At 39.5% G+C, this 20,891-nt stretch overlaps 1 protein-coding gene across 3 annotated transcripts; it reads left to right on the top strand.

Moving 5' to 3' along the window:
* Positions 1-1,062: 1,062 nt before the first annotated feature.
* Positions 1,063-17,656, top strand: immt (inner membrane protein, mitochondrial (mitofilin)). Of its 3 annotated transcripts, none has more exons than XM_042493515.1 (14): positions 1,063-1,211; positions 4,222-4,289; positions 4,466-4,652; positions 5,328-5,472; positions 8,647-8,736; positions 9,653-9,814; positions 10,056-10,189; positions 11,668-11,771; positions 11,872-12,007; positions 12,721-12,850; positions 13,643-13,866; positions 15,059-15,190; positions 15,303-15,432; positions 16,587-17,656. In XM_042493515.1, the coding sequence occupies exons 1-14, from the start codon at positions 1,170-1,172 to the stop codon at positions 17,192-17,194; spliced, it is 2,292 nt and encodes a 763-aa protein (XP_042349449.1). In that variant the 5' UTR covers positions 1,063-1,169; the 3' UTR covers positions 17,195-17,656. The 3 variants fall into 3 exon arrangements, with proteins under 3 accessions (XP_042349449.1, XP_042349448.1, XP_042349450.1); XM_042493514.1 differs by having other exon boundaries at positions 9,650-9,814; XM_042493516.1 differs by lacking the exon at positions 8,647-8,736 and having other exon boundaries at positions 9,650-9,814.
* The last annotated feature ends 3,235 nt before the right edge of the window (positions 17,657-20,891 follow it).

Raw genomic sequence — 20,891 nt, 5'->3', positions numbered from 1 at the left:
TTTTCCATGCGATAAATATTCACTTAGCAATTAGCTTTTTGGTTATGTCTGATCCACAAAAAGATGTCAGTATTAACAGTAACAGAAGGAAATAAACCTGAATATCAGATGGCCTCAAACAACCCACAGCAGTTGTGTTTACCCTTTTAGACCCGGGCATAATTGACCTTGTTTTCAAAAACATGGGAAGAGGGCAATGAGCAATAAAGAGGAAATTACTCCAAAATTAGACAGAAATTAGTAAAAAGTACTAAAAAATTTGCCTAAAATTGATGAAAAAAAGGAAAACGGAAGATAAGTAAAAAGAAAATGACCTTTTTTATTAGAACAATTCTGTAACACAATTTTAGATATGTTCTTAAAATATAACCATCATTTCTTTACTTAGCTTGTTTCATTCTCCCTCGACATTTTTCCCTAGATTAAAAGAAAAAAATATACTAATTTCCGGAAATTTGTGGAAATTGCTTATTGACTTTTTGTTTGTTTGTTTGTTAGTTTGTTCTGTTTTGTTGTTGGAAGAATCCAGACCAATTTGCTCAAGGTTCAAAGGCCTAAATACTGGTGAAAAGTGTCTGAAGGTGTCACCGTGGTCACTGACAGATGTACAAATGCTGCACACAACAACTCTAACTAAAGCCACAGAAGCAAAAAAAGTCTTGATGACAGAGGGGAAGTTATTGGAAGTCTCTCTTGACATTTTTTTTGTTCATTAGAAACTATGTCACCAGATCCATGCTTCAGGGATTTGCTTTCAACAGGGTTCATACGGTCATGAAATAATTATATTATATATATATATATATATATATATAAAATATGCTATCACATACTAATGAAAAATAACCGATGAGGAGTATTGATGGTTGTTTCAGAGAATATACGGTCTTTAAAATGTGCCCCTAAGTCGTGGAAAAGTCATGGAAAGTTACTGGTCCCCCTCTTGTGAACTCTTTGGCCCTGCTTGCTCTCTTCCACAGCGCTTGAAAAAAACCTGCATTATTTCTACTTTTGACTAGGGGGCAGCATTGCGCACACGCGCGCTTAAACTACTCGGAAAAAATCAAGAAGAAGGCGTGGGGGAAGAAAACGAAAAGAAGGACGTCAGGAGAAAGTGCCGCTGTGCAGGTTAAACTGATAAGAATTTGGGTTCGGAGCAATAGTGGACCATGCTGAGGGCCTGTCTGAGAGGAGCTAATGTCACAGCCCGGGTAAGACTCGCGCACGCACATCGGAGCACTCTGTAGCTCCGTGAGCTAACGTTCCCATGTTGGCATTAGCCCGCTGTCATTCAGTGACCCACACACTGGCCCAAGGTGCCACACCGGCTTTACTGTCAACAACTTAGACTGTGAGCAGTAGCTTGCTTCTTAACGATAGAGTTTAGAATGAACTCGGCGCTGTCTTTAAGCTGACAGCAGAAAGAGCCGGTGGGACACTGTGTAATGTCAGTGCTAGCTGGTTAGCTTCCAGTGACATATGGCTAATAGCATTTCAGCCATTTGGAAGCTAACGGGCTGAGCTAGCTAAGTTTGACTGAAGAGGCCGTCCACGAACTCGCGAGAAAACGCTGTTGTAAACCTGTCATTTTTAAAAATTATTATTAATTCGTTTCAGTCAAAAAGAAAACGGCTAACGTGATTTGTATTCGTTTTTTAAACAACTAACTAACAATTTAAATATGCTAACGTTAGCAACACTTTGCTCACTGCAATCTTGTAATATTTATTTAAAAAACTGTCTTATCAATGTAGACGAGGGTTAAAGCCGGGAGGTGACAGAATCACATTTATTTGGTTTTAGATAAAAAAAAACTGAACACGATATTTTCAATACACTACATGCGAAATAGATTATTATTATATTTTGATTATCACAGTCTAGGATATGTCAATGATTAGCAGCAACATTGGTTTTAAAGTTGTTTCAAACAAACAAACAAACAAAAATAATTATTTTCAATATACTACATGCAAAGTCCATTACTATTTTTTAATGATGACAGTCTGGGATATGTCAACGCTTAGCAGCAACATTGATTGTGACAGTGCACCTAGTGGAAATAGCATGTAGTTTTCATGGATGTATTATATGTTAAATATGGCCAAATTGACGTCATCTAGTGGAAAATGATAAATTCCAAGGCAAAAGCCCAGAATGACACCCAGAAATAATACAATACATGTTTTTATGCTTTGGTGGCTGTGGGATCATAAATGTCAGTTTGAATGGGTTTCAGTGGAGCATTTTTTGCACTTCACAGTCTGAATGTAACTATTTAGTTTCCACAGTGTATTTTAGACTTATTGTAGGAGCTGAGCTGGAAATTCAAAGATTAAACAGAAATACACAATCTTGCCAAAATGTATGCCATATGCATGAACGCAGCCAAAATTATGAAAAAATGAAGAATGAAAAGCACGTTAAATGCACCAAACAGCCCCTACATGATAAAAAGCCCATGCACACATGTGCTTTTAAATATCTGCTTCGTCTATCCAGAGTGACATTTTTTAAAAGTCACTGCTGCAGTTTGGCAGGAGGGAGCTGCTGATATCTGCTGGCTCCAGCAGGGATAGAAGTAAATACGGGTGTCTGTTCTGCCTTGTAAAAACTGATAATGTAGCTTCACATTACGTGCAGTCTCTATAGTTTGATAATCATATGTAATCTGTAAAGTTATGTAATATGTAAAGAAACACTATGCGTGTCATAGCCTGTAACATAATAAGTAGTAAATAAGTTATTACACTGTGATTCTTGTTTCCAGTGAAACTTATGCTAACTTGACATGTATTTTAAAGAATTATAAAATGAATAAATGTTTATTATGTCAAGTGTTTGATCGATACATTTGTGAGAGTGGGGGGTGTGCCCTTGCCAAAAACTTGAACTACATCTAGTTAAAGTGACAAAATAGGAATTTATGTCAAAGTGTGGTTGTCCTTTATCCACAAAAACAGAAAAACAGAAACAGCACATGATCATGTAACAGAAAGGGTTGCAATGGCATGAGATTGAAATGGTATCATCTCAGAAGATGTCATGGTATACAGTATTACATATCAAAAATTACTATTTTTAGAAAGATGCATCAGTATTGGTGGAAAATTACTTTAAAATGAAATATGGGAATCATCCAACATGCTGATTGCTGCATCACAAACTAATATTTTGTTATTTTTATTATTACTATTATCAGTACTATTATTATTATTATTATTGACAGAGTGAACATGTAAAAAACATCAACTCTAAGCTGAGGTGTTTTTCTTATTTTGCACTATGAATGAATATTACAAACACTAAAAAAAACATTGTATTTTATGTCTCCATCTGCTGGTGGGCCATCAAGATAAGATTATGCATAATATGATGTTAATTCCACTAGAAGAGGCTCACTGAAACCAGGTGGAAAAATAGTGAATATATATCACTAATATCAGTATCGATTATCAGCCATCGGCAAATAAGTTGTTATATATTGGCAAAAAATCCAATATCGTGCATCCCTAACAGGGGAATTCATTTTGGCTGGCCTCAAAATGGCTGTATTTTTTATTTATTTTACTGCTGGTTTTTAAAGAAAACACAAAGCAACCTTGCACATTTTCTCAAGATTACTCCATTTATCATAGCAAGAAACTGTAAAAACAGAAATTATTGTCAGATATTCAAATTTCCGATGGTCCTCCCTGAACACGTGGAATTGATGCTTCTGTCTGAAAAAAAACAACTAAGCCTAAAATAGTCGTATTTCATCAAAATCACTGATGCTTCAGGTAAGTTTCTTGTAACTTTATACTTTTTTTGCTAATTTGGGGGCCATTTTTTGGGAAGTTGGTCATCGCCCTCTTCCCATGTTTTGAAAGAAATCAAGCCCATGTGCTCAGGTATCAAATGGTTAAACAGCTGCGTAGCATCTGTTGTCATCTTGTAGTTTTTGCATAAATGCAATGTGTTCTCTAAATAATTGAAAAGTGCTGGTGCTGGACTTTTTAACCGAGAAAGTATCAGCCTTTGCCTCTCCTCTTAGTAACTTCTCTTTCATAGTTCAGATTTTATCAGAATTTTTCAAGAAAAGTAGAAATACCTCGTAGCCCATTGGCTTCAAAAAAGAAATTATAGTTGAAAAAAGGTCGAGCTACAGGACTGCATGAACTGTCAGTCTGATATACATTCTTCCCTCTGTGATTCGGTGATCTGTCACCCTCTCTGTAGAAGAACTGCGGGAGAACCCCTCTACCCAATCTGCAACACTGCCGGCACTACACAGCAGGAGAGCCCAGGTAATGCACCCACACACACACACACACACACACACACACACACACACACACACACAGTGTACAGAGATGCAGTTAGAGAGCTCGCACATTGCATGTAATGACGACAGTGGAACATTACGACGTCACATAGTGACGTCATCCTCATGTCTGTCCTCTGCTGTCCTCCTCCATCACAGTGGTGCTGCTAAAGTGGTTGCTGCTGGCTTACTGACAGTAGGCGGTGGCGTTGGAGGTACGATACTCTACGCCAAATGGGACCACAAGTTCAGAGTGGCTGTGGAGAAAAATGTTCCATACTCAGACAAGCTGCTGGGTCTGGCTCTGGGACCCGCTTCTCCAGACGTCATCCCCGTCAGGAAACAGGTCAGGATGGATCCACAGCTGGAGTCTCTTGTTTGTTAGATCAGATTGCTTTGAGAATACAACAGGATGTTGTTACAACCCTAGACTGACATGACGAAAGCCTGATTCTGACATTTCTGACAAAAAAACACGCTAACACTCGCTAACATCTGGCTTTTCAATGCAATGGGAATGCATACGATCGGCATTCGCGCTTGAGTCAAATGACTCTGCAGTAGACACAGGTTTTTATCACCTCCAGCTCCGATTGGCATTGATGGAAACACAACACCCGGGTAAACACGGCAATTTCAGCTCCTTAACTGGCGAGATACAATGACGAGCTAATTACTTTCCGCTAAAACACCGATCCAAATACATCAGCACTGAGTTTGAAAGAGAGAGAAGAAAGCACTGAAACGTTTTCAGAGTGTTCCTGCTGCTGTCTGCTGTTTACCTGTTCTCCTAACAGCCTCACACATCTTAATATCACATCAGAAATGTCAGTTTTTCAACTCGTTTTGAAGCTCTTCAGAAATATGGTGAACCTAATTTAGAGGGCTTCAGCTGTTATTTCAACACATCTGATACATATTTAATCAGTATGACTGTACAGGTTGTGAAATGTCGCTCTATTCCAAAACATTTAGAGAGTATCAGGCCTCATTTAAAACGTCTGCTGTTCCTGCTGCTTAGATGGAGATGTCCCAGCCTCCCTCTATGATGGAGAAACCTCTGAAGGCGTCCAAAGCAAAGTCTGAGAAAAAGCTGACGGAGGCAGCAGAGAGTCCAGCCAAAGAGACGAGTCCTGTCCCAGCACCGCCTGCACAGACCATAGAGGGTGAGTCTCTCACTTGGAACAGACTCATACAGTACAGACCTGACATTTTTGACTGATTGGCAACTGCTATTACAGTGGTCATGCGTTTGTGTGGGAAGAGCAGTATTTAAGCATCGTACCACCAGCTTGATTTCCAGTGTGGTGACATTGCCTCAGATATCACCTTACATTTGCAACTTAACTTAACTCTTTGGAACCTCAGAATCAGTTTATTGTCACTTCCATATATACAGCTAGCACACATGGAGGCGAAATACTGTGCCTCACGGTCACACATAAAACCCAAACGCATTCACAGACAGCAATAACCTGAATACACATCACTTTTTTGCTGCTTTCAAATGCCTTTTAGAAATATTTAAACCTCTGAAACCTGAGAAAAGCAGTTTGATTTCTTTGGAAAAACACTGGAAAAAAAGGCAATGAGCAACTTAGCAAGAAATGATCTGCAAGTTGCAAGAAATTAATAGATTAGTAGCAGATTTAGAATTTACAAAAAAAGCTAGGGAAATAAATTCAGGTAGCTGTAATTACAATTGTCATAATTATTTAAATTTATTTAAGCATTTTTATAAGGTAATTTCCTTGTTTGTCCATTTTTGAACTTTTATTTTTTCGTTCTTTTTTTGTTCCTTGTTTTCAGATGATTTTCTTGTAATGTTTTACTGATTCCTTGTTAATGTTTATTAAGTTGCTCATTCCCTTCTGGTCAAGTTTTGAGAGAAATTAAGCCAATTTGCTTGGGATAATACATAGATAGGGTTTTTTTTTTTTAAAGAAAGAAAAAGAACGTTTAAAAAAAAAAATGAAATGACTTGGTAAATGTTCTTAGAAGAATTATTAACTCTCTACCTAATTCCAAATATGTTATTATGAAATTTTTTTTTAAAGTTTTTTTTCTTTTTCTCACATTTTCCCTAGCTTCACAGACAAATTCAAAATCTACTAATTTACAAAGAGCTTATACCTGCTATACAATATCTATAAAAACACATCCCCATACAAAAACACTGCCCAAACAGCTGTGAGTGCTGTCATTATGTCTGTGAAGGATATCTGAGACATCAGGAATAAATCTGATGAAATATAGTCAAACATTTTCATGGATGTTGATCACACCTTTGTCAACTTACGACATGATATGCCGTTAAACAGTTACACATTTCACATTTATTGTCACCACTTTCAGTTGTGACATTTCAAAGCCCTTTGCACAGTTTGACCAGTCTGAGTGTTTGATGTGCCCTCTGTTGTTGTTCTGCGCTCACAGAGAGCTCTGAGGGTAAGCTGTCTTCTGTTGTGCTGTAGCTCTCCTGTAGAACCCTGTACTCCTCCACCCTTCAATAGACTGTTGAGTGCAAAAAATAAAGGGCAGCACACAGGCAGTGTCCACAACAGTGCTGTGGAGACTGCTTCTTCAAATAGATTTATTGAAATTCCTTTATGTATTCAGTTACTTAATCGGTATTTAGACTATGTATTCATTGATCATTTATATTGTTCCTATGAATCCCTTATAACAATAATGATAATTGACTGTTAAAAACTGTGGCCTATCATATTTAACTATAGAAATATAATTAAAACACTGCAGGCTTTCAGTGTGTCATCTTCAAAACTTAGCCAGAGTTAAATGTCCAGCATGTAGGATTTAGGGGAATATATTGGCAGAAATAGAATCTAATATTCAAAACGGTATTCTGATTAATGTACAATCCTCTGAAACTTGGAATCATTTGCCCTCATTTACTAATAAGTGCATGAAACGTTCTTACTCTGTTCATAAAATAAGTGCTCCCACTGAAAACTACTATTAGATTCACGTGACACGTGTCTCGTCTGGAGGCTACGAAATGTAATGCTCTGTTGTGCTCTTTCCTGAAGTCACAGGCTGCAGTCTCTTCTAGCAGGGTTTAATATGACATCTTAACAGCTGCTTAGACCTAAACGAGAATCTTCTATCCTGCATGTCTGTTAATAGGCTACTCACTAAACAGTTGGCCGAAAAATTAGCATACAGTATGTGTACTTTCTATAGAATAAAACCCTGGATATTGAATTTTTCTAGTTGAATATTTTTTTTACATGACTAATGAGGATGAAGGGGTGTCAATTTCAAAGCTATTTACATTTGACCAATGCATTAATAAATCAACAGTTTTAAATCTCATCTATTATAGCCTTTTTAAAATAAATCCAATTTAGTTAAAAAGTGTGTTTTTATATTTTCTGTGACAGCCAGGCCTTCATCATTTGTGCATACGCATGGTCTGAAGCAGTCCTAAATTTGTTTGCAGGGTACGAAAAATTTCAAGTAAGAAAATATGAATCCCAAAATTCTACTGCACACAGTTTAAGCACACATTTGTGTCCCGTTGTGTTTTCATTGATTTTTGTGTGAGGACATGGTAGCAGGCTGCTGCAGGTTACTGATGTGTGTTGCCCTTTAACTGATAATTCCTTTAACTGATAAGTCAGTTTTGATATTGGCTTACATTTTTGACTAATTTTTAAAGCAAAGCACCAGAATTGACAGTTTCTTGACATTGCTTGCTTCTCAAAACCCTCTTTAGTTGCAGTTCTGTTAGACATCCCTCGTGTTAGAATGTAGTTGGTAGAATTTGTCCTTTACTGCTTGTTTAATGCGATCCAGTACTTCTACTTCTATTTCTGCTCTTATGTGATTCATGCTCCAATACAAGAACTGTTACTGCAGACAATGTATCGAGTTTGATTTTTTATTAATATTATTATTCGTATGATTATTGTTATAGTTTCATGATAAAACCAGTTGATGGATGGTCTTGAAATATCAGTTGCTGAATAATGTCTTGTATTTCTTTAGTGATTTTTTTTTTTAACATAAATCTATCATGTGTGGCTATAACATTTGTACTATTACTCATTCGGCCTGTTTTGCTTTATGATTGCCTTGCCAGGAATCAGGAATCCAAAAGTGTAATAGATAACGAAAATGTTTTCAAGAGCTTGTGCATCAAAATCAAAATTTAGAAGCCAAATAATTTTACTGCAGTTTTTGACATCCAGTGTTTAAAGTGATTCACTTTGCACAGTTGGTGCATCCAGCAGTTTGTTTCTTTGAATTTGTTCCAGGGCTCAGTTAGGGTCCACATATGTGGGTCATGTGTGTTTCTGTATTTGTGTCCCATCCAGAGGCTTCAGCAGAGGCTTCTCACATCATCTCAGCTATGAGTGAGGTGTCAACAGTCCCTGCTCCGTGTGACACAGAGGCAGCAGTCAAAGGTAACACCATCAGCCTGTACACATTCAACTGTGGGACATTTCAATGAATGTATACATGGATACATTTAGAATGGCTGGATACTGACTCAGTGACATTTTCTGTGAGCTCAGAGTCTGTGGGCTTTCAGATTAACCTGTGAATGTAGACTTTGTAGCTGTAAATCCAAAAATACCAATAAGTAGATTGAAAATTCACAGATATTTCAAAGGATGAAAGTAACTTTGCTGGAAGGATAAATAACGGAGCAAAGATTACCAGTGGTGATAGAAACAGTTACGTAGTGTGTCCTTAGGCAGGTTTCCATCACAGATCTACACAAAACTGAAGCAATAGTTTTGAAATGTCGATAAAACACAGTTGTGAGATGACTGCGTTTCCACTGAGTGATGTTCTGCAACTTCTTTTCTGGTGATAACATCCCAGTAACCATGGTGACAGATGTTCAGAACATTAGCAGCTTTATTTCTATTGCAGCCACCACACTAGCTGTCATCATTTCCAATCCAAGGCCACATAGGCGTGTTATGGAGCGACAATGAAAAGACAAGCCCCTTATACGTCCAAGATTTCACAGAGGATTTGTGGATTCAAAACCTCTGGATGCAATAACAGCCTGCTGCATCATGAGGGAGCAGTTCCTACTGACAAGCACATAGTCATAGCTTCATGTGACCTAGAAAAGACAAAAGTGTTTCATTGCAGTTTTGCAAAGTTGTCTTTGAATCGCCTGAAATACAATCTCATGCAAGCGTAAAAACGTTTTTTCAAAATTCACATTTTCATTAGGCTTATTCAGTATTCGCAGTTTCAGTTTGCACTATTTGAGGGTTAATTGGAAACCCATCTTCTGTCACATTACTATTTTGTCTTCTATTTAAATTTTCATTTTGTCCATGTGTGCATTTTCTCCAGAAGAGTGCAAAGACTGTCATGCCCATGAGGACACCCCAGTGACAGCAGCAGTCGTCCCTGACACAGAGTCATCCGCCGAACCAGAACCTCTGAAAGAGAGACCAGTAGAAGAAGTGGCAGCTAGACTGGCTCAACAGGACCAGGAGGAGCTGGACACCTTAGCATGTAGGCTGGCAACACACACAAACACACACCACACACACACACACACACACACACACACACACACACACACACACACACACACACAGAGTCAAGCTAGCCCTATTAGCTTCTAGAGGAAACATTCCCTTCATCCACTGTTCACCTTTAACTGCTTCTCTATGCTTCATCTTTTTTTTATCTCCATCTCATGTGTCCTGTCTGACTCTGTATGTGTCTGACTGTGTGCTCAACTATTTTGCAGCTGTATCAGCAAGTCTTGAGGACTCACTGGCCAGTTCGGCTAAAGCTACGCTGCAGGCCATTGGAGCTCAGGAGGCAGCCCTGCAGGCCATCACACGGCACACACTCAAACTTAAGGAGGCGATGGAGGCAGAGGTATGCAGCACAGTGACACTGACCACAGGGAGGTGCTGTGTTTACATTAAGTTCTGGTACAGGTGTGAAAAGCTGAATTCGATTTTTATGAATTGGTGTGTTTTAGTGTCAGGCTACATCCACACTAATGTGTTTGGTTTAAAATTCTACAATTATTGCTGTATTTACGTCTAGTGTCCACACTACCCCTGCTGTTTTGGAATCACAAAAAAATAAAGGCCTTTAAAAACACTGCTGACCCATTTTAGTTTGAAAATTCCAAGGCTGCCTTTTTAATCTGGACAGAGTTAACATCAGCTTTTGAAAATAATAATGTGGACGCTCACGTTGGCTTTATGACAGGGTCTTATCAGTCACCAAGTGTCAAGTCAAAGCATTACAGCACATACCTTTTGTGACTTTATCCTCCTTGTGTGGGTAAATGCACTCCTTTCCCATTGTCATGGCTTCCTTCAGAATACAATATAATGCCTTTATTGTCATTGCACGAGAAATACAACAAAATAAAGTGCTACATCTGACAGCAAATCTTTAAAAACAGACAAATCACCCAACATAAAAACCAATAAATGATCAAACCAGTTAGTACAGACACATAAAAATTGAGTTTTTGCACATATTGAATGTGGCTTCTGAGAATTAGATTATGCTGTGTGTAAGAGTGAAAGTTAAGGGAGAGGTTAAATCATTGTGCATTTGCATTGACAGTTCTAATGACCCAGAGAAAGAAACAGTTTATAAGTCTGTTTGTTGTGTTTTTTTAAACTCCAATAGCACAAGGATGAACAATGCTCTCGGTATCTAATAGGATGCCGTATTTCCTTTGCAAAAACGAAGTGTGGTTCTTGTCTTCTGCTGCTCTAAACCAATTCATATAGACCAAAAACATTTTTTATGCTGTTAACGATGAAACAAAAAAAGTGTAAATGCAGCACAAGAGCGCAGCATAGCACCTGGACATACTGTGTGCATGTCTTATCGTGCAAAATTTATAGTCAAATATGAGCTGCACGCTGAATTCTCAGCTCTACATAAACCGCTGCATGTAACTTGGTACAAAATTGATTATGTTGCGGCACAAAACGAGGACACTGGCAGTGGAAGGACAGATGGGATAATAATATTTAAAAGAATAAAAAAAGAATAATCGGATTACCCTGCTGCACTCACAGAAGTAGTCGCTGCTGACCACTAAACTACAGAGCCACTTCTCTCCCCAAGCTGTGAGGCTCCTCAACACCCCCGATGCCAAAAAATGTAACAGAATTAAAGGACAAATTTAAATGTAATTAATTTAATAAATCTACCTTTTAGCTTGAATGATGAGATTGAGTAGATTTTTTTATGCTTAGTTATCACCACAGCAGTTAGTGTCATAACTACAAAACATGTTGGCAGCACTTTTCTGTGCCGTGACACTTTTAATGGGAAACACGATAGTTTTGCAGTAGAATGATTCCAGTTGTTATTTATTCCAGGTCCCACCTCAGGAGAAGTCAGCCCAGTGGAAGGATCTAGAAGCTACTCTGGCGGATAGAACCTCTGCTGTGAATGATGCTGGAGCTGCTCTGTTGAATGCTAAGTAAGACACATATTCAAACACATACACACACACGTGCACATGTTGTAAAACGATTCCAGGTCTTAACAGTGGTCTCCTCTCCCACCTGTTTCTCCTGTAGTGAAGCGCTGGACAGTCTCAGGTCAGTGATTGACAAGTCTAAAGGGCTGAAGGTCGTTGCTGTCCGCCCGCTGGTTTTAGCAGCAGAGGAGAATCTCCATAACATGGTGGTGGACTTGGACAAAGTGGTTACAAAGGTAAAGACATTAATTTGTGCTTTATGTACAACCAAATGAAGAGGCTTTAAAGGGATATTCTGCATTTTACTGAGAAGTCGATGTTCAGACTTTCTCCACTCTTACATCTGTATGATAAATATGATCCAAAGTCAGAGGATTTCCAAAACCACAGATTCATCCTGAAGGGTAAAACCAGCGTGTGAAGCAAATGTCATGACTGACATGTCACTAAAAAAACATAAACACATCAGTCCAACATCACTAAAGGAAAAGTTAGGGCATCATCAAAAAGCAGGTTTCCATTAACCCCTTAAACTTCTCAAATTGAAATTGTGAATGTGAAACACGCTGAATGGAAACACCTCAATTTGGAAAACATTTTTTACACTCGCATGGAAACGATCGAAAAAAACACATCTGTTGTGTTTGCTTTCCATGCCATGTTGGAACTGGTTTAATGAGAATGAACTGAGATGGTGGGTATGTTTACATGCACAACATACACACCTGTTAAAGCCCTGTGAGGCGATTCTTTTGACTTCTCGATTGCATGATGAACCCAGTCACACTATGAAGGAAACTCATTTCAGAAATTGCTAACAGCAAAGGGTTAGACTGTACACCTACTGGTTATATTACTGCCAGCACATACTGTTAAACATTGTCTGTCTGTCTGTGTCTGTGTCTGTGTCTCTGTGTGTGTGTGTGTGTGTGTGTGTGTGTGTGTGTAGGTGCAGTCTGCAGAGTCAGAAGCTAAGATTGTCTCCCAGTACAGTGACCTGGTTAATGAAGCCAAACTACAGTTCCAGAGGGAAGTAAGCAGCCTGACTCCAGAGATCCAGGCCAACTGGAAGGGACTCAGTAAGACCACACACGCACACACACTCTGGCAGTGGTAGTACAGTGATTCATTATGACACCACGTCTTACCTTTTATTAAAAAGATAATAGAGTGACAGGGATGACACTGTAATTGAGGAAATGTTCCAGATCAAAATGGAACTGGGACGCTGCAGTTCTATGGTACACTTAGGGGCCGTTTACACGGCAACGGTTCTTGCATGAAACTGTAAACTTTTGTTGCAGTTTGGCCTTTTGTTCACATGACAACAGTGTTTTGGGGGCCTGAAAACACCAGCCCCTCTGTCACTTCTTCTGTGGTGCGTCATTACAATGTTACATCACAAACTACTGGCCTGGCATGCAAACTACAGTGTTTTCAGTTGTTCATGCAGATCACTGAATAAAAGGATCTTTTTCACAGTGTTATCATATGAATGCAGATGTATTTATTTTTTTAAAGCAAAGAAAAGACTTTTCTATTTTTAGTAGGGACGTTCTTGTCTAAACGTGGCCTCGGGTGAAGGCCGTGACTCTGGACATCCAGCTGGGGTGCTATGGCATCATTGTCCATATTTCTCTCCACTCATTTCACATTTTAAATATTTCGTACAACTCCGAAATTCCTTCTTCCCACCCAGAATGTCAGTGTGTAACATAATATCAGCACAGAGTGTGTCCTCTGTACTGTCAGTTTAGGGCCTGGGATTGGGACACACTTGTACTCACCTCGATCAAAATAAACACCTGAAATAGAGCTCTTTATGTAACGAAAACCGGTTTGCAAAATAACTGTGTATGTTTGTGTGTTAGCTGGTAAACTGTCACCGGATGACCTCAACGCCCTGATCGCTCACGCACACCGTCGCATCGACCAGCTGAACCGAGAGCTGGCTGAGCAGAGGGTCAGAGAGCAGATCCACATCGACGCGTCGCTGGAGCAGCAGAAGCTGGAGGACCAGAAAGCCCAGGAGAAAGCTGTCAGCACGGCCGTGCAGCACATCAAGGAGGAGGCCCGGCTGGAGCAGGAGAGGAAGGTATGCAGGGGACAGATGGAGGTCAAGGTTTACTGACCTTCATCTTCAGCCAGGAACACCCAGAGGTCACAGTGCTGCTCAGCTGGTATTATTATCAATGTAACTAGACAGTCAAGACCAAGCACTATGACTATAACATAATGATGTGAGCATCCACACTGATGAAGGATAACAGTCTGTAAACAGCAGTACAAAGCATACGCTACACACTCCACAAAAATGGATGTTGATGAGCTTCTGCTGTACGCTGTGAGGAGGTTGAGGAGAAACAAGCAGAAAACTAGAAGGATATGGCTTCACCAAATTCTTCAAAGACAACAGGAAGTATCAAGCACTCTGTTAGGAGAGCTGTCGTCTTTTGAGGACAACTTTCAATCGTCCATTGGTTTGAGTCAACATCAGTTTGCAGACATTGTGGTGATGATAAATGACGACATCAGTAAAGACAAAACCAACTTCAGAGATCCCATCGATGCCAGAGAGTATTTGGCTGCATGTCTCAGGAAAAATGACTTTTTTGTGTCATCTGCAGCCCGATATTAGGTCATATAGCTGTTAATAGCCATGATGGAGTTAAGAAGCAGATATTGTAAGCACTCCTGAAATCGTATTTTATAGAAAAATGTCCCTGAAATGACCTGACGACAACCTGTTTGAACAATTTAAATTCAGAGGATTTGGATCTAAATTCAAAATTGGTTATGTGGCCTGTAAATCATCACAGTAAGGTGATGTTTTTTTAATCAACGCTCAGGACTTTCTTTCATCTTCTTCTCCTGATAGCAGTCAGCAGCACCATCTACTGGTCAGAATCTGCTACAGTCAGAGAGACTCATCAATTTTTGATGACTAAACTCACTGGAATAAAAAAAAAAAATCAAACAGTATAATAGTCCAAAGCTTCATTCAGCTTTTTCATCATAAAAACAGTTTGGTCCAAATTAGATGTGTAATTTAGATGTTAAATTACACAGATTCTGATTGGCTGTTGGTATTTCTAGCGTTCATGAAGTCGCTCTATCAGTGATCCAATCCATATTGTTCGCCACTTTTGTTGTCATATTTGTAGTGTGGACTCCACCATCCACTTGAGTTGAAAGGATTATTAAAACTATCTTTTTATGGTCATAGTTATCCTTGGTATAGACGGCCCTTAACATTTAGTAAATGTAATTTTTGTGTGTGTGTGTAGCTGTCTGAGTTAAGGGAAGTGATGGAAGCAGAGATGAGGACTCAGCTGCGCCGTCAGGCGGCTGCTCACACAGACCACGTCCAAGATGTCCTCAAAGTCCAAGAACAGGAGCTGAAAGCTGAATCTGAGCAGGTCTCTACACTCACTCACACACACATCACACTCAAATATCACAGCACACACAGTACAGAGTAGATTAGAGTACATTCAGCTAACTCATTCATCACTGTGGGTGTGTGTTCAGGTCCTGAACAGTGCCATGTTGGAGCAGGAGACCCGCTACCGTCAGCTGAGCCAGGAGCAGCTGGACAACTTCACTCTGGATATGAACAGCGCTTACGCGAGGCTGAAGGGCATGGAGGAGGCTATCGACAGTAAGATACACACACACACACACTGCAACCACGACATAGGAACTGTCACCCATACTGTGTGAAAATGTGCTACAGCTGTCATCAGTCATGCGTAGTAGAAGGATTGTTGGGATTTTCTGAAGTTTAGATGTATTTAGGTATAGGGCTCAACCCAAATATTCTGCTGTTTGACTATTTGTTAATTGGGAAGGTATTTGGTTTTCAGTTTAGGCATTCAGATATTCTTTGTTTTGCAGAGGATGAATGCTCAGATTCAGTGTTTGTGATCCTGCTGCTGTGCTTGTCACACACAGTGTCAGGGATGATTATTTAACGGGATAAATAAATAAATAATGAAATAATTATTAACTTAATTAATTAAATAATAAAGTTACTAACGGGTTTATTGACTGAGTTGAGTTGTCTCTGTATTGGTGTGAGCGACACCAGAACGCAAACATGTGAGTCGTGAAAGTCGTGTAGTGTCTCCCCAGTTTAACCTGTGCCCAGATATCCCTCTTCCTTTCACAGCTCTCCGGCTGTTGCTTAAACCACAGGCTGTACTTCCAAGAGACTTAATCGCCCCTATTTCTGTCTCTCAAAATCTGACCAAAATCCGTAAAACTAGGAAGTGCTGATAGAATATAAATCAAGATGATGTTCCTGCACTGCCTACTTCTCTCCTAAAATATATATGGAAACATGTATGATGTTTTAGCTGTTATAGTGAGAGTTTGTGAACAGGAAGTGGGCACCATACGGCTTCCTGCACAGTGAAAACAGAGGCCCAAAAAAAACTTCAAACAGTAAAGCTAAGCAGTGCTGATCAAATATAGTATTACTGCACCCAACAGCAAGAGCGTTTATTGGTCAGTTTCTGCGCAGTGCATTCTGGTAGTTGTAGGTTTTCTACCTCTTGAGTAAAAGCGAATGGCACGGCCCTTTTTCTCTATTTTCTCTGCTCATGTAGCACCAGTTTCAAAAGTATTTGCATCTTTTTACTGCAGAGACAGCCTGGTTTTATATGAGGACTCTCTTCATATCAGTGAAATACTTAGAAGTGTGTAAGAACGGGTCGTTGGAAAGAACAACGGGTTAATTTTTCACCTGTTGACAAGCGTCATCTCATGCTGCTGAACCCGTCATGTGACCCTCTTCATGTTTGTCTAACGCAGGTCATGTGATCGCAGAGGAGGAGGCTCGTAAAGCTCACCAGCTGTGGCTCTCTGTGGAGGCTCTCAACTACACCTTAAAGACGGCTGGCGCCGATTCCCCCACCGTGCCTCTGGAGGGCGCCGCTCAGGCCGTGCGAGACAGCTGCAAAGACAACGACTTCGCCTTGGCTCTGGCGACGGCTCTTCCGGAAGAATCCCTACAGCGTGGCGTGTACAGTGAGGCCTCTCTGCGCGCCCGCTTTAACTCGCTGCGATCGCTGGCTCGCCGGGTCGCCCTCATCGACGAAACCCACAACTCCCTATACCAGTACTTCCTGTCCTACCTGCAGGCTGCGCTGCTGTTTGAGAGCAAGCAGGAAGCCCCACCCACCCAGCTGAGCAGCGAGGATTTGGATGCATTCAAGCTCCTGTCGTACGCCAGCTACTGCTTAGAGCACGGCGACCTGGAGTTAGCAGCGAAACTGGTGAACCAGCTCAGAGGAGAGGCGAGGAGAGTGGCGGAGGACTGGCTCACCGAGGCCAGACTCACTCTGGAGACCAGGCAGGTTGTCAGTCTGCTGGCGGCTTACGCAAACGCCGTGGGCTTAGGAACCACCCAGGCGCCATAGACTGACACTCCCCTTTAACCCGGCAACGCTTAAAGGAACAGTCCACTGAAAATCTCTCTTTGAGCATCACGCAGGGGACTGAAGGTCTGACAGGGAGCGTGGAGGAGGTGATGGATGCATGTCTGTGGAGGAGAGCAGCCAGAGGAGATTTTCAATGGCCTGTTCCTTTAAGTTGACTGAAGTAATCCAAGTGATTGATGTTAAGACGCAGCGGAATTTAATTTGTTTTAAAGCACTAAGTCACCATGGAGGAATATTTGTAAAATATAATGATGCACCCTCTTCATGTAGTCATGTTAATTGAGGCCCACGGGTCTGGTTCAGGTATTTATTTCTGGCTAACCCTCCCACCCCTGCCCAAAGTGTCGTGGAACATGAATCCTAACACTGAGGAAAGAATGTGTCATGCTGCATTTTATTTTTGTCAATACTGCACATGTTCCAATAAATCCTAAACAACAACGCTGTCCGTTAACTGTTTGATTTCCTCCCTCGCAGCTGTTAAGGACCGACATCATCAGTTAGTTGGTAACCTCTATAAAAAAACTTTTTGTCATATTTGCTTAAACTTTGACTCCGTCCACACAGTATCACATGAGAGCTTAGATTTGTGAAACTCAGTTTTAAGCCTACGAGCCAAATTTGGACACATATTATAGTATGCCATTCAAAAAAATGTCAGGCATATATTCACTAATTCATTGTTTGTAACCACTTGCCCTTTCATAGTACTGTGTGCCTCTCAAATCAACAACAAAAAAATCATAGTATAGTATGTCAGTATCATCCAAAATATCATAAAAATGCTTTGTGAGTTTTTGAACATAATATACTATACAATTTTAATGGGTTTTTTTTTACCATATACTATTCGATGATATTTTGAAGATTTTAAAAAAACAAACATATTATGCAATGACAGTTTTATGAGTTTTTTTATTGACAAACTATACTATAGCGTTTTTATGATATTTTTAATTATATACTATACTATGATACTATGACACTTTTATGAGCTTTTAAATTACATTATACTATGACCTTTTATGATTTTTTTGAATGACATACTATAGTATGACATTTTTATAGTTTTTGTTAAGACATAGTATACTATGATTTTTTTAATGATTTGTTCAGCGACATACAGTGAGTGCAGAATTATTAGGCAAATGAGTATTTTGACCACATCATCCTCTTTATGCATGTTGTCTTACTCCAAGCTGTATAGGCTGGAAAGCCCACTACCAATTAAGCATATCAGGTGATGTGCATCTCTGTAATGAGAAGGGGTGTGGTCTAATGACATCAACACCCTATATCAGGTGTGCATAATTATTAGGCAACTTCCTTTCCTTTGGCAAAATGGGTCAGAAGAGGGACTTGACAGGCTCCGAAAAGTCAAAAATAGTGAGATATCTTGCAGAGGGATGCAGCACTCTTAAAATTGCCAAGCTTCTGAAGCGTGATCATCGAACAATCAAGCGTTTCATTCAAAATAGTCAACAGGATCGCAAGTAGCGTGTGGAAAAACCAAGGCGCAAAATAACTGCCCATGAACTGAGAAAAGTCAAGCGTGCAGCTGCCAAGATGCCACTTGCCACCAGTTTTGCCATATTTCAGAGCTGCAACATCACTGGAGTGCCCAAAAGCACAAGGTGTGCAATACTCAGAGACATGGCCAAGGTAAGAAAGGCTGAAAAATGACCACCACTGAACAAGACACACAAGCTGAAACGTCAAGACTGGGCCAAGAAATATCTCAAGACTGATTTTTCTAAGGTTTTATGGACTGATGAAATGAGAGTGAGTCTTGATGGGCCAGATGGATGGGCCCGTGGCTGGATCGGTAAAGGGCAGAGAGCTCCAGTCCGACTCAGACGCCAGCAAGGTGGAGGTGGGGTACTGGTATGGGCTGGTATCATCAAAGATGAGCTTGTGGGGCCTTTTTGGGTTGAGGATGGAGTCAAGCTCAACTCCCAGTCCTACTGCCAGTTTCTGGAAGACACCTTCTTCAAGCAGTGGTACAGGAAGAAGTCCGCATCCATGATTTTCATGCAGGACAATGCTCCATCACACACATCCAAGTACTCCACAGCGTGGCTGGCAAGAAAGGGTCTAAAAGAAGAAAAACTAATGACATGGCCTCCTTGTTCACCTGATCTGAACCCCATAGAGAACCTGTGGTCCCTCATCAAATGTGAGATTTACAAGGAGGGAAAACAGTACACCTCTCTGAACAGTGTCTGGGAGGCTGTGGTTGCTGCTGCACGCAATGTTGATCGTGAACAGATCAAAACACTGACAGAATCCATGGATGGCAGGCTTTTGAGTGTCCTTGCAAAGAAAGGTGGCTATATTGGTCACTGATTTGTTTTGAATGTCAGAAATGTATATTTGTGAATGTTGAGCTGTTATATTGGTTTCCCTGGTGAAAATAAATAATTGAAATGGGTATATATTTGTTTTTTGTTAAGTTGCCTAATAATTATGCACAGTAATAATCACCTGCACACACAGATATCCTCCTAAAATAGCTAAAACTAAAAAAGCCCCACTCCAACTTCCAAAAATATTCAGCTTTGATATTAATGAGTCTTTTGGGTTCATTAAGAACATGGTTGTTGTTCAATAATAAAATTAATCCTCAAAAATACAACTTGCCTAATAATTCTGCACTCCCTGTAATATACTATGATGTTTTTATGATCTTTTCAAAAGACATACCACACTTTGGTGTTTTCGTGATTTTTTGAACAACATGATATACTATAATGTTTTATAATTTATTAATGACAAAACATACAATGACATTTTATGATTTTTTAAAATTATAGATTTATACTATGACACTGATGAGTTTTTCAATAATATAGGCTACTATTTTTTTTTTTAAACAATTTACTATATTATGACAACAGCTGGGATTGGCTCCAGCCCCCCGCGACCCTTGCGAGGACAAGTGGTTACAGAAAAAGAATGACTATATTATGACACTTTTATGATTATTTGACCTGCATAATGCACTATGAAGTTTTTTTAATCAGTTTTTATGAAGAACATTCTGGGACATAAAATAAAACTTGGCGCTGAAAATGTTGTATGCATTGTATTTTGTTTTTAGAACCAAAAATTGCTATCTGGGAAGGCGAATAAGCATTAAAAATGCCTTGACATCTTCTTTTTGATGTAAATATCTATATTTTCATTTTCCCATTTTTTCTGTTTTTCCTTTATCTCATGACGTGAGATAATACTTATTTTCATTATTATTATTATTATTAAAAGAAATTAAAAAAAGGGTATTTACAATTCCTTGAAATCTTCATTTTGATGTAAATGATTGATTGAAATTTGATTTCATTTTCCTTTTTTCTGTACTTCCTTAATCTTGTGATGTTAGATACAATTTATAATTTATAATAATAATAATAATAATAATTATTATTATTATTATTATTAGTAGCAGTAGTAGTAGTATTAAGAACAATATTATTATTAATAATATTATTATTTTTTGTAGTATTAGTAGTAGTATTCAATTAAGGAAATTAAAAAAAAAGGGTTACGCCGGCCTGTGAGCACGGATGTGCCATGGATGTATTATAAGGAAGGGATGTGGATCATGGATGTGGATGTGCCTGTGTAGGGCAGCCATGGATGTATTATAGGGCAGTCATATAGGGGGCAGCACTGTGAA

The sequence above is a fragment of the Plectropomus leopardus genome, chromosome 9 (assembly GCF_008729295.1).
Source record: "Plectropomus leopardus isolate mb chromosome 9, YSFRI_Pleo_2.0, whole genome shotgun sequence".
In the NCBI taxonomy this organism is placed as follows: Eukaryota; Metazoa; Chordata; class Actinopteri; order Perciformes; family Serranidae; genus Plectropomus; species Plectropomus leopardus.
The sequence above is the reverse complement of the archived record's forward strand: the minus strand, read 5'-3'. Positions and strand labels throughout refer to the sequence as shown.

Coding starts and splice junctions, on each gene's coding strand:
- immt (XM_042493514.1), top strand. CDS start 1,170: ATGCTGAGGGCCTGTCTGAGAGGAGCTAATGTCACAGCCCGG. Junction 9,815..10,055: donor GGAGCTGGACACCTTAGCAT/GTAGGCTGGCAA, acceptor ACTATTTTGCAG/CTGTATCAGCAAGTCTTGAG. Junction 12,008..12,720: donor TGGACAAAGTGGTTACAAAG/GTAAAGACATTA, acceptor GTGTGTGTGTAG/GTGCAGTCTGCAGAGTCAGA.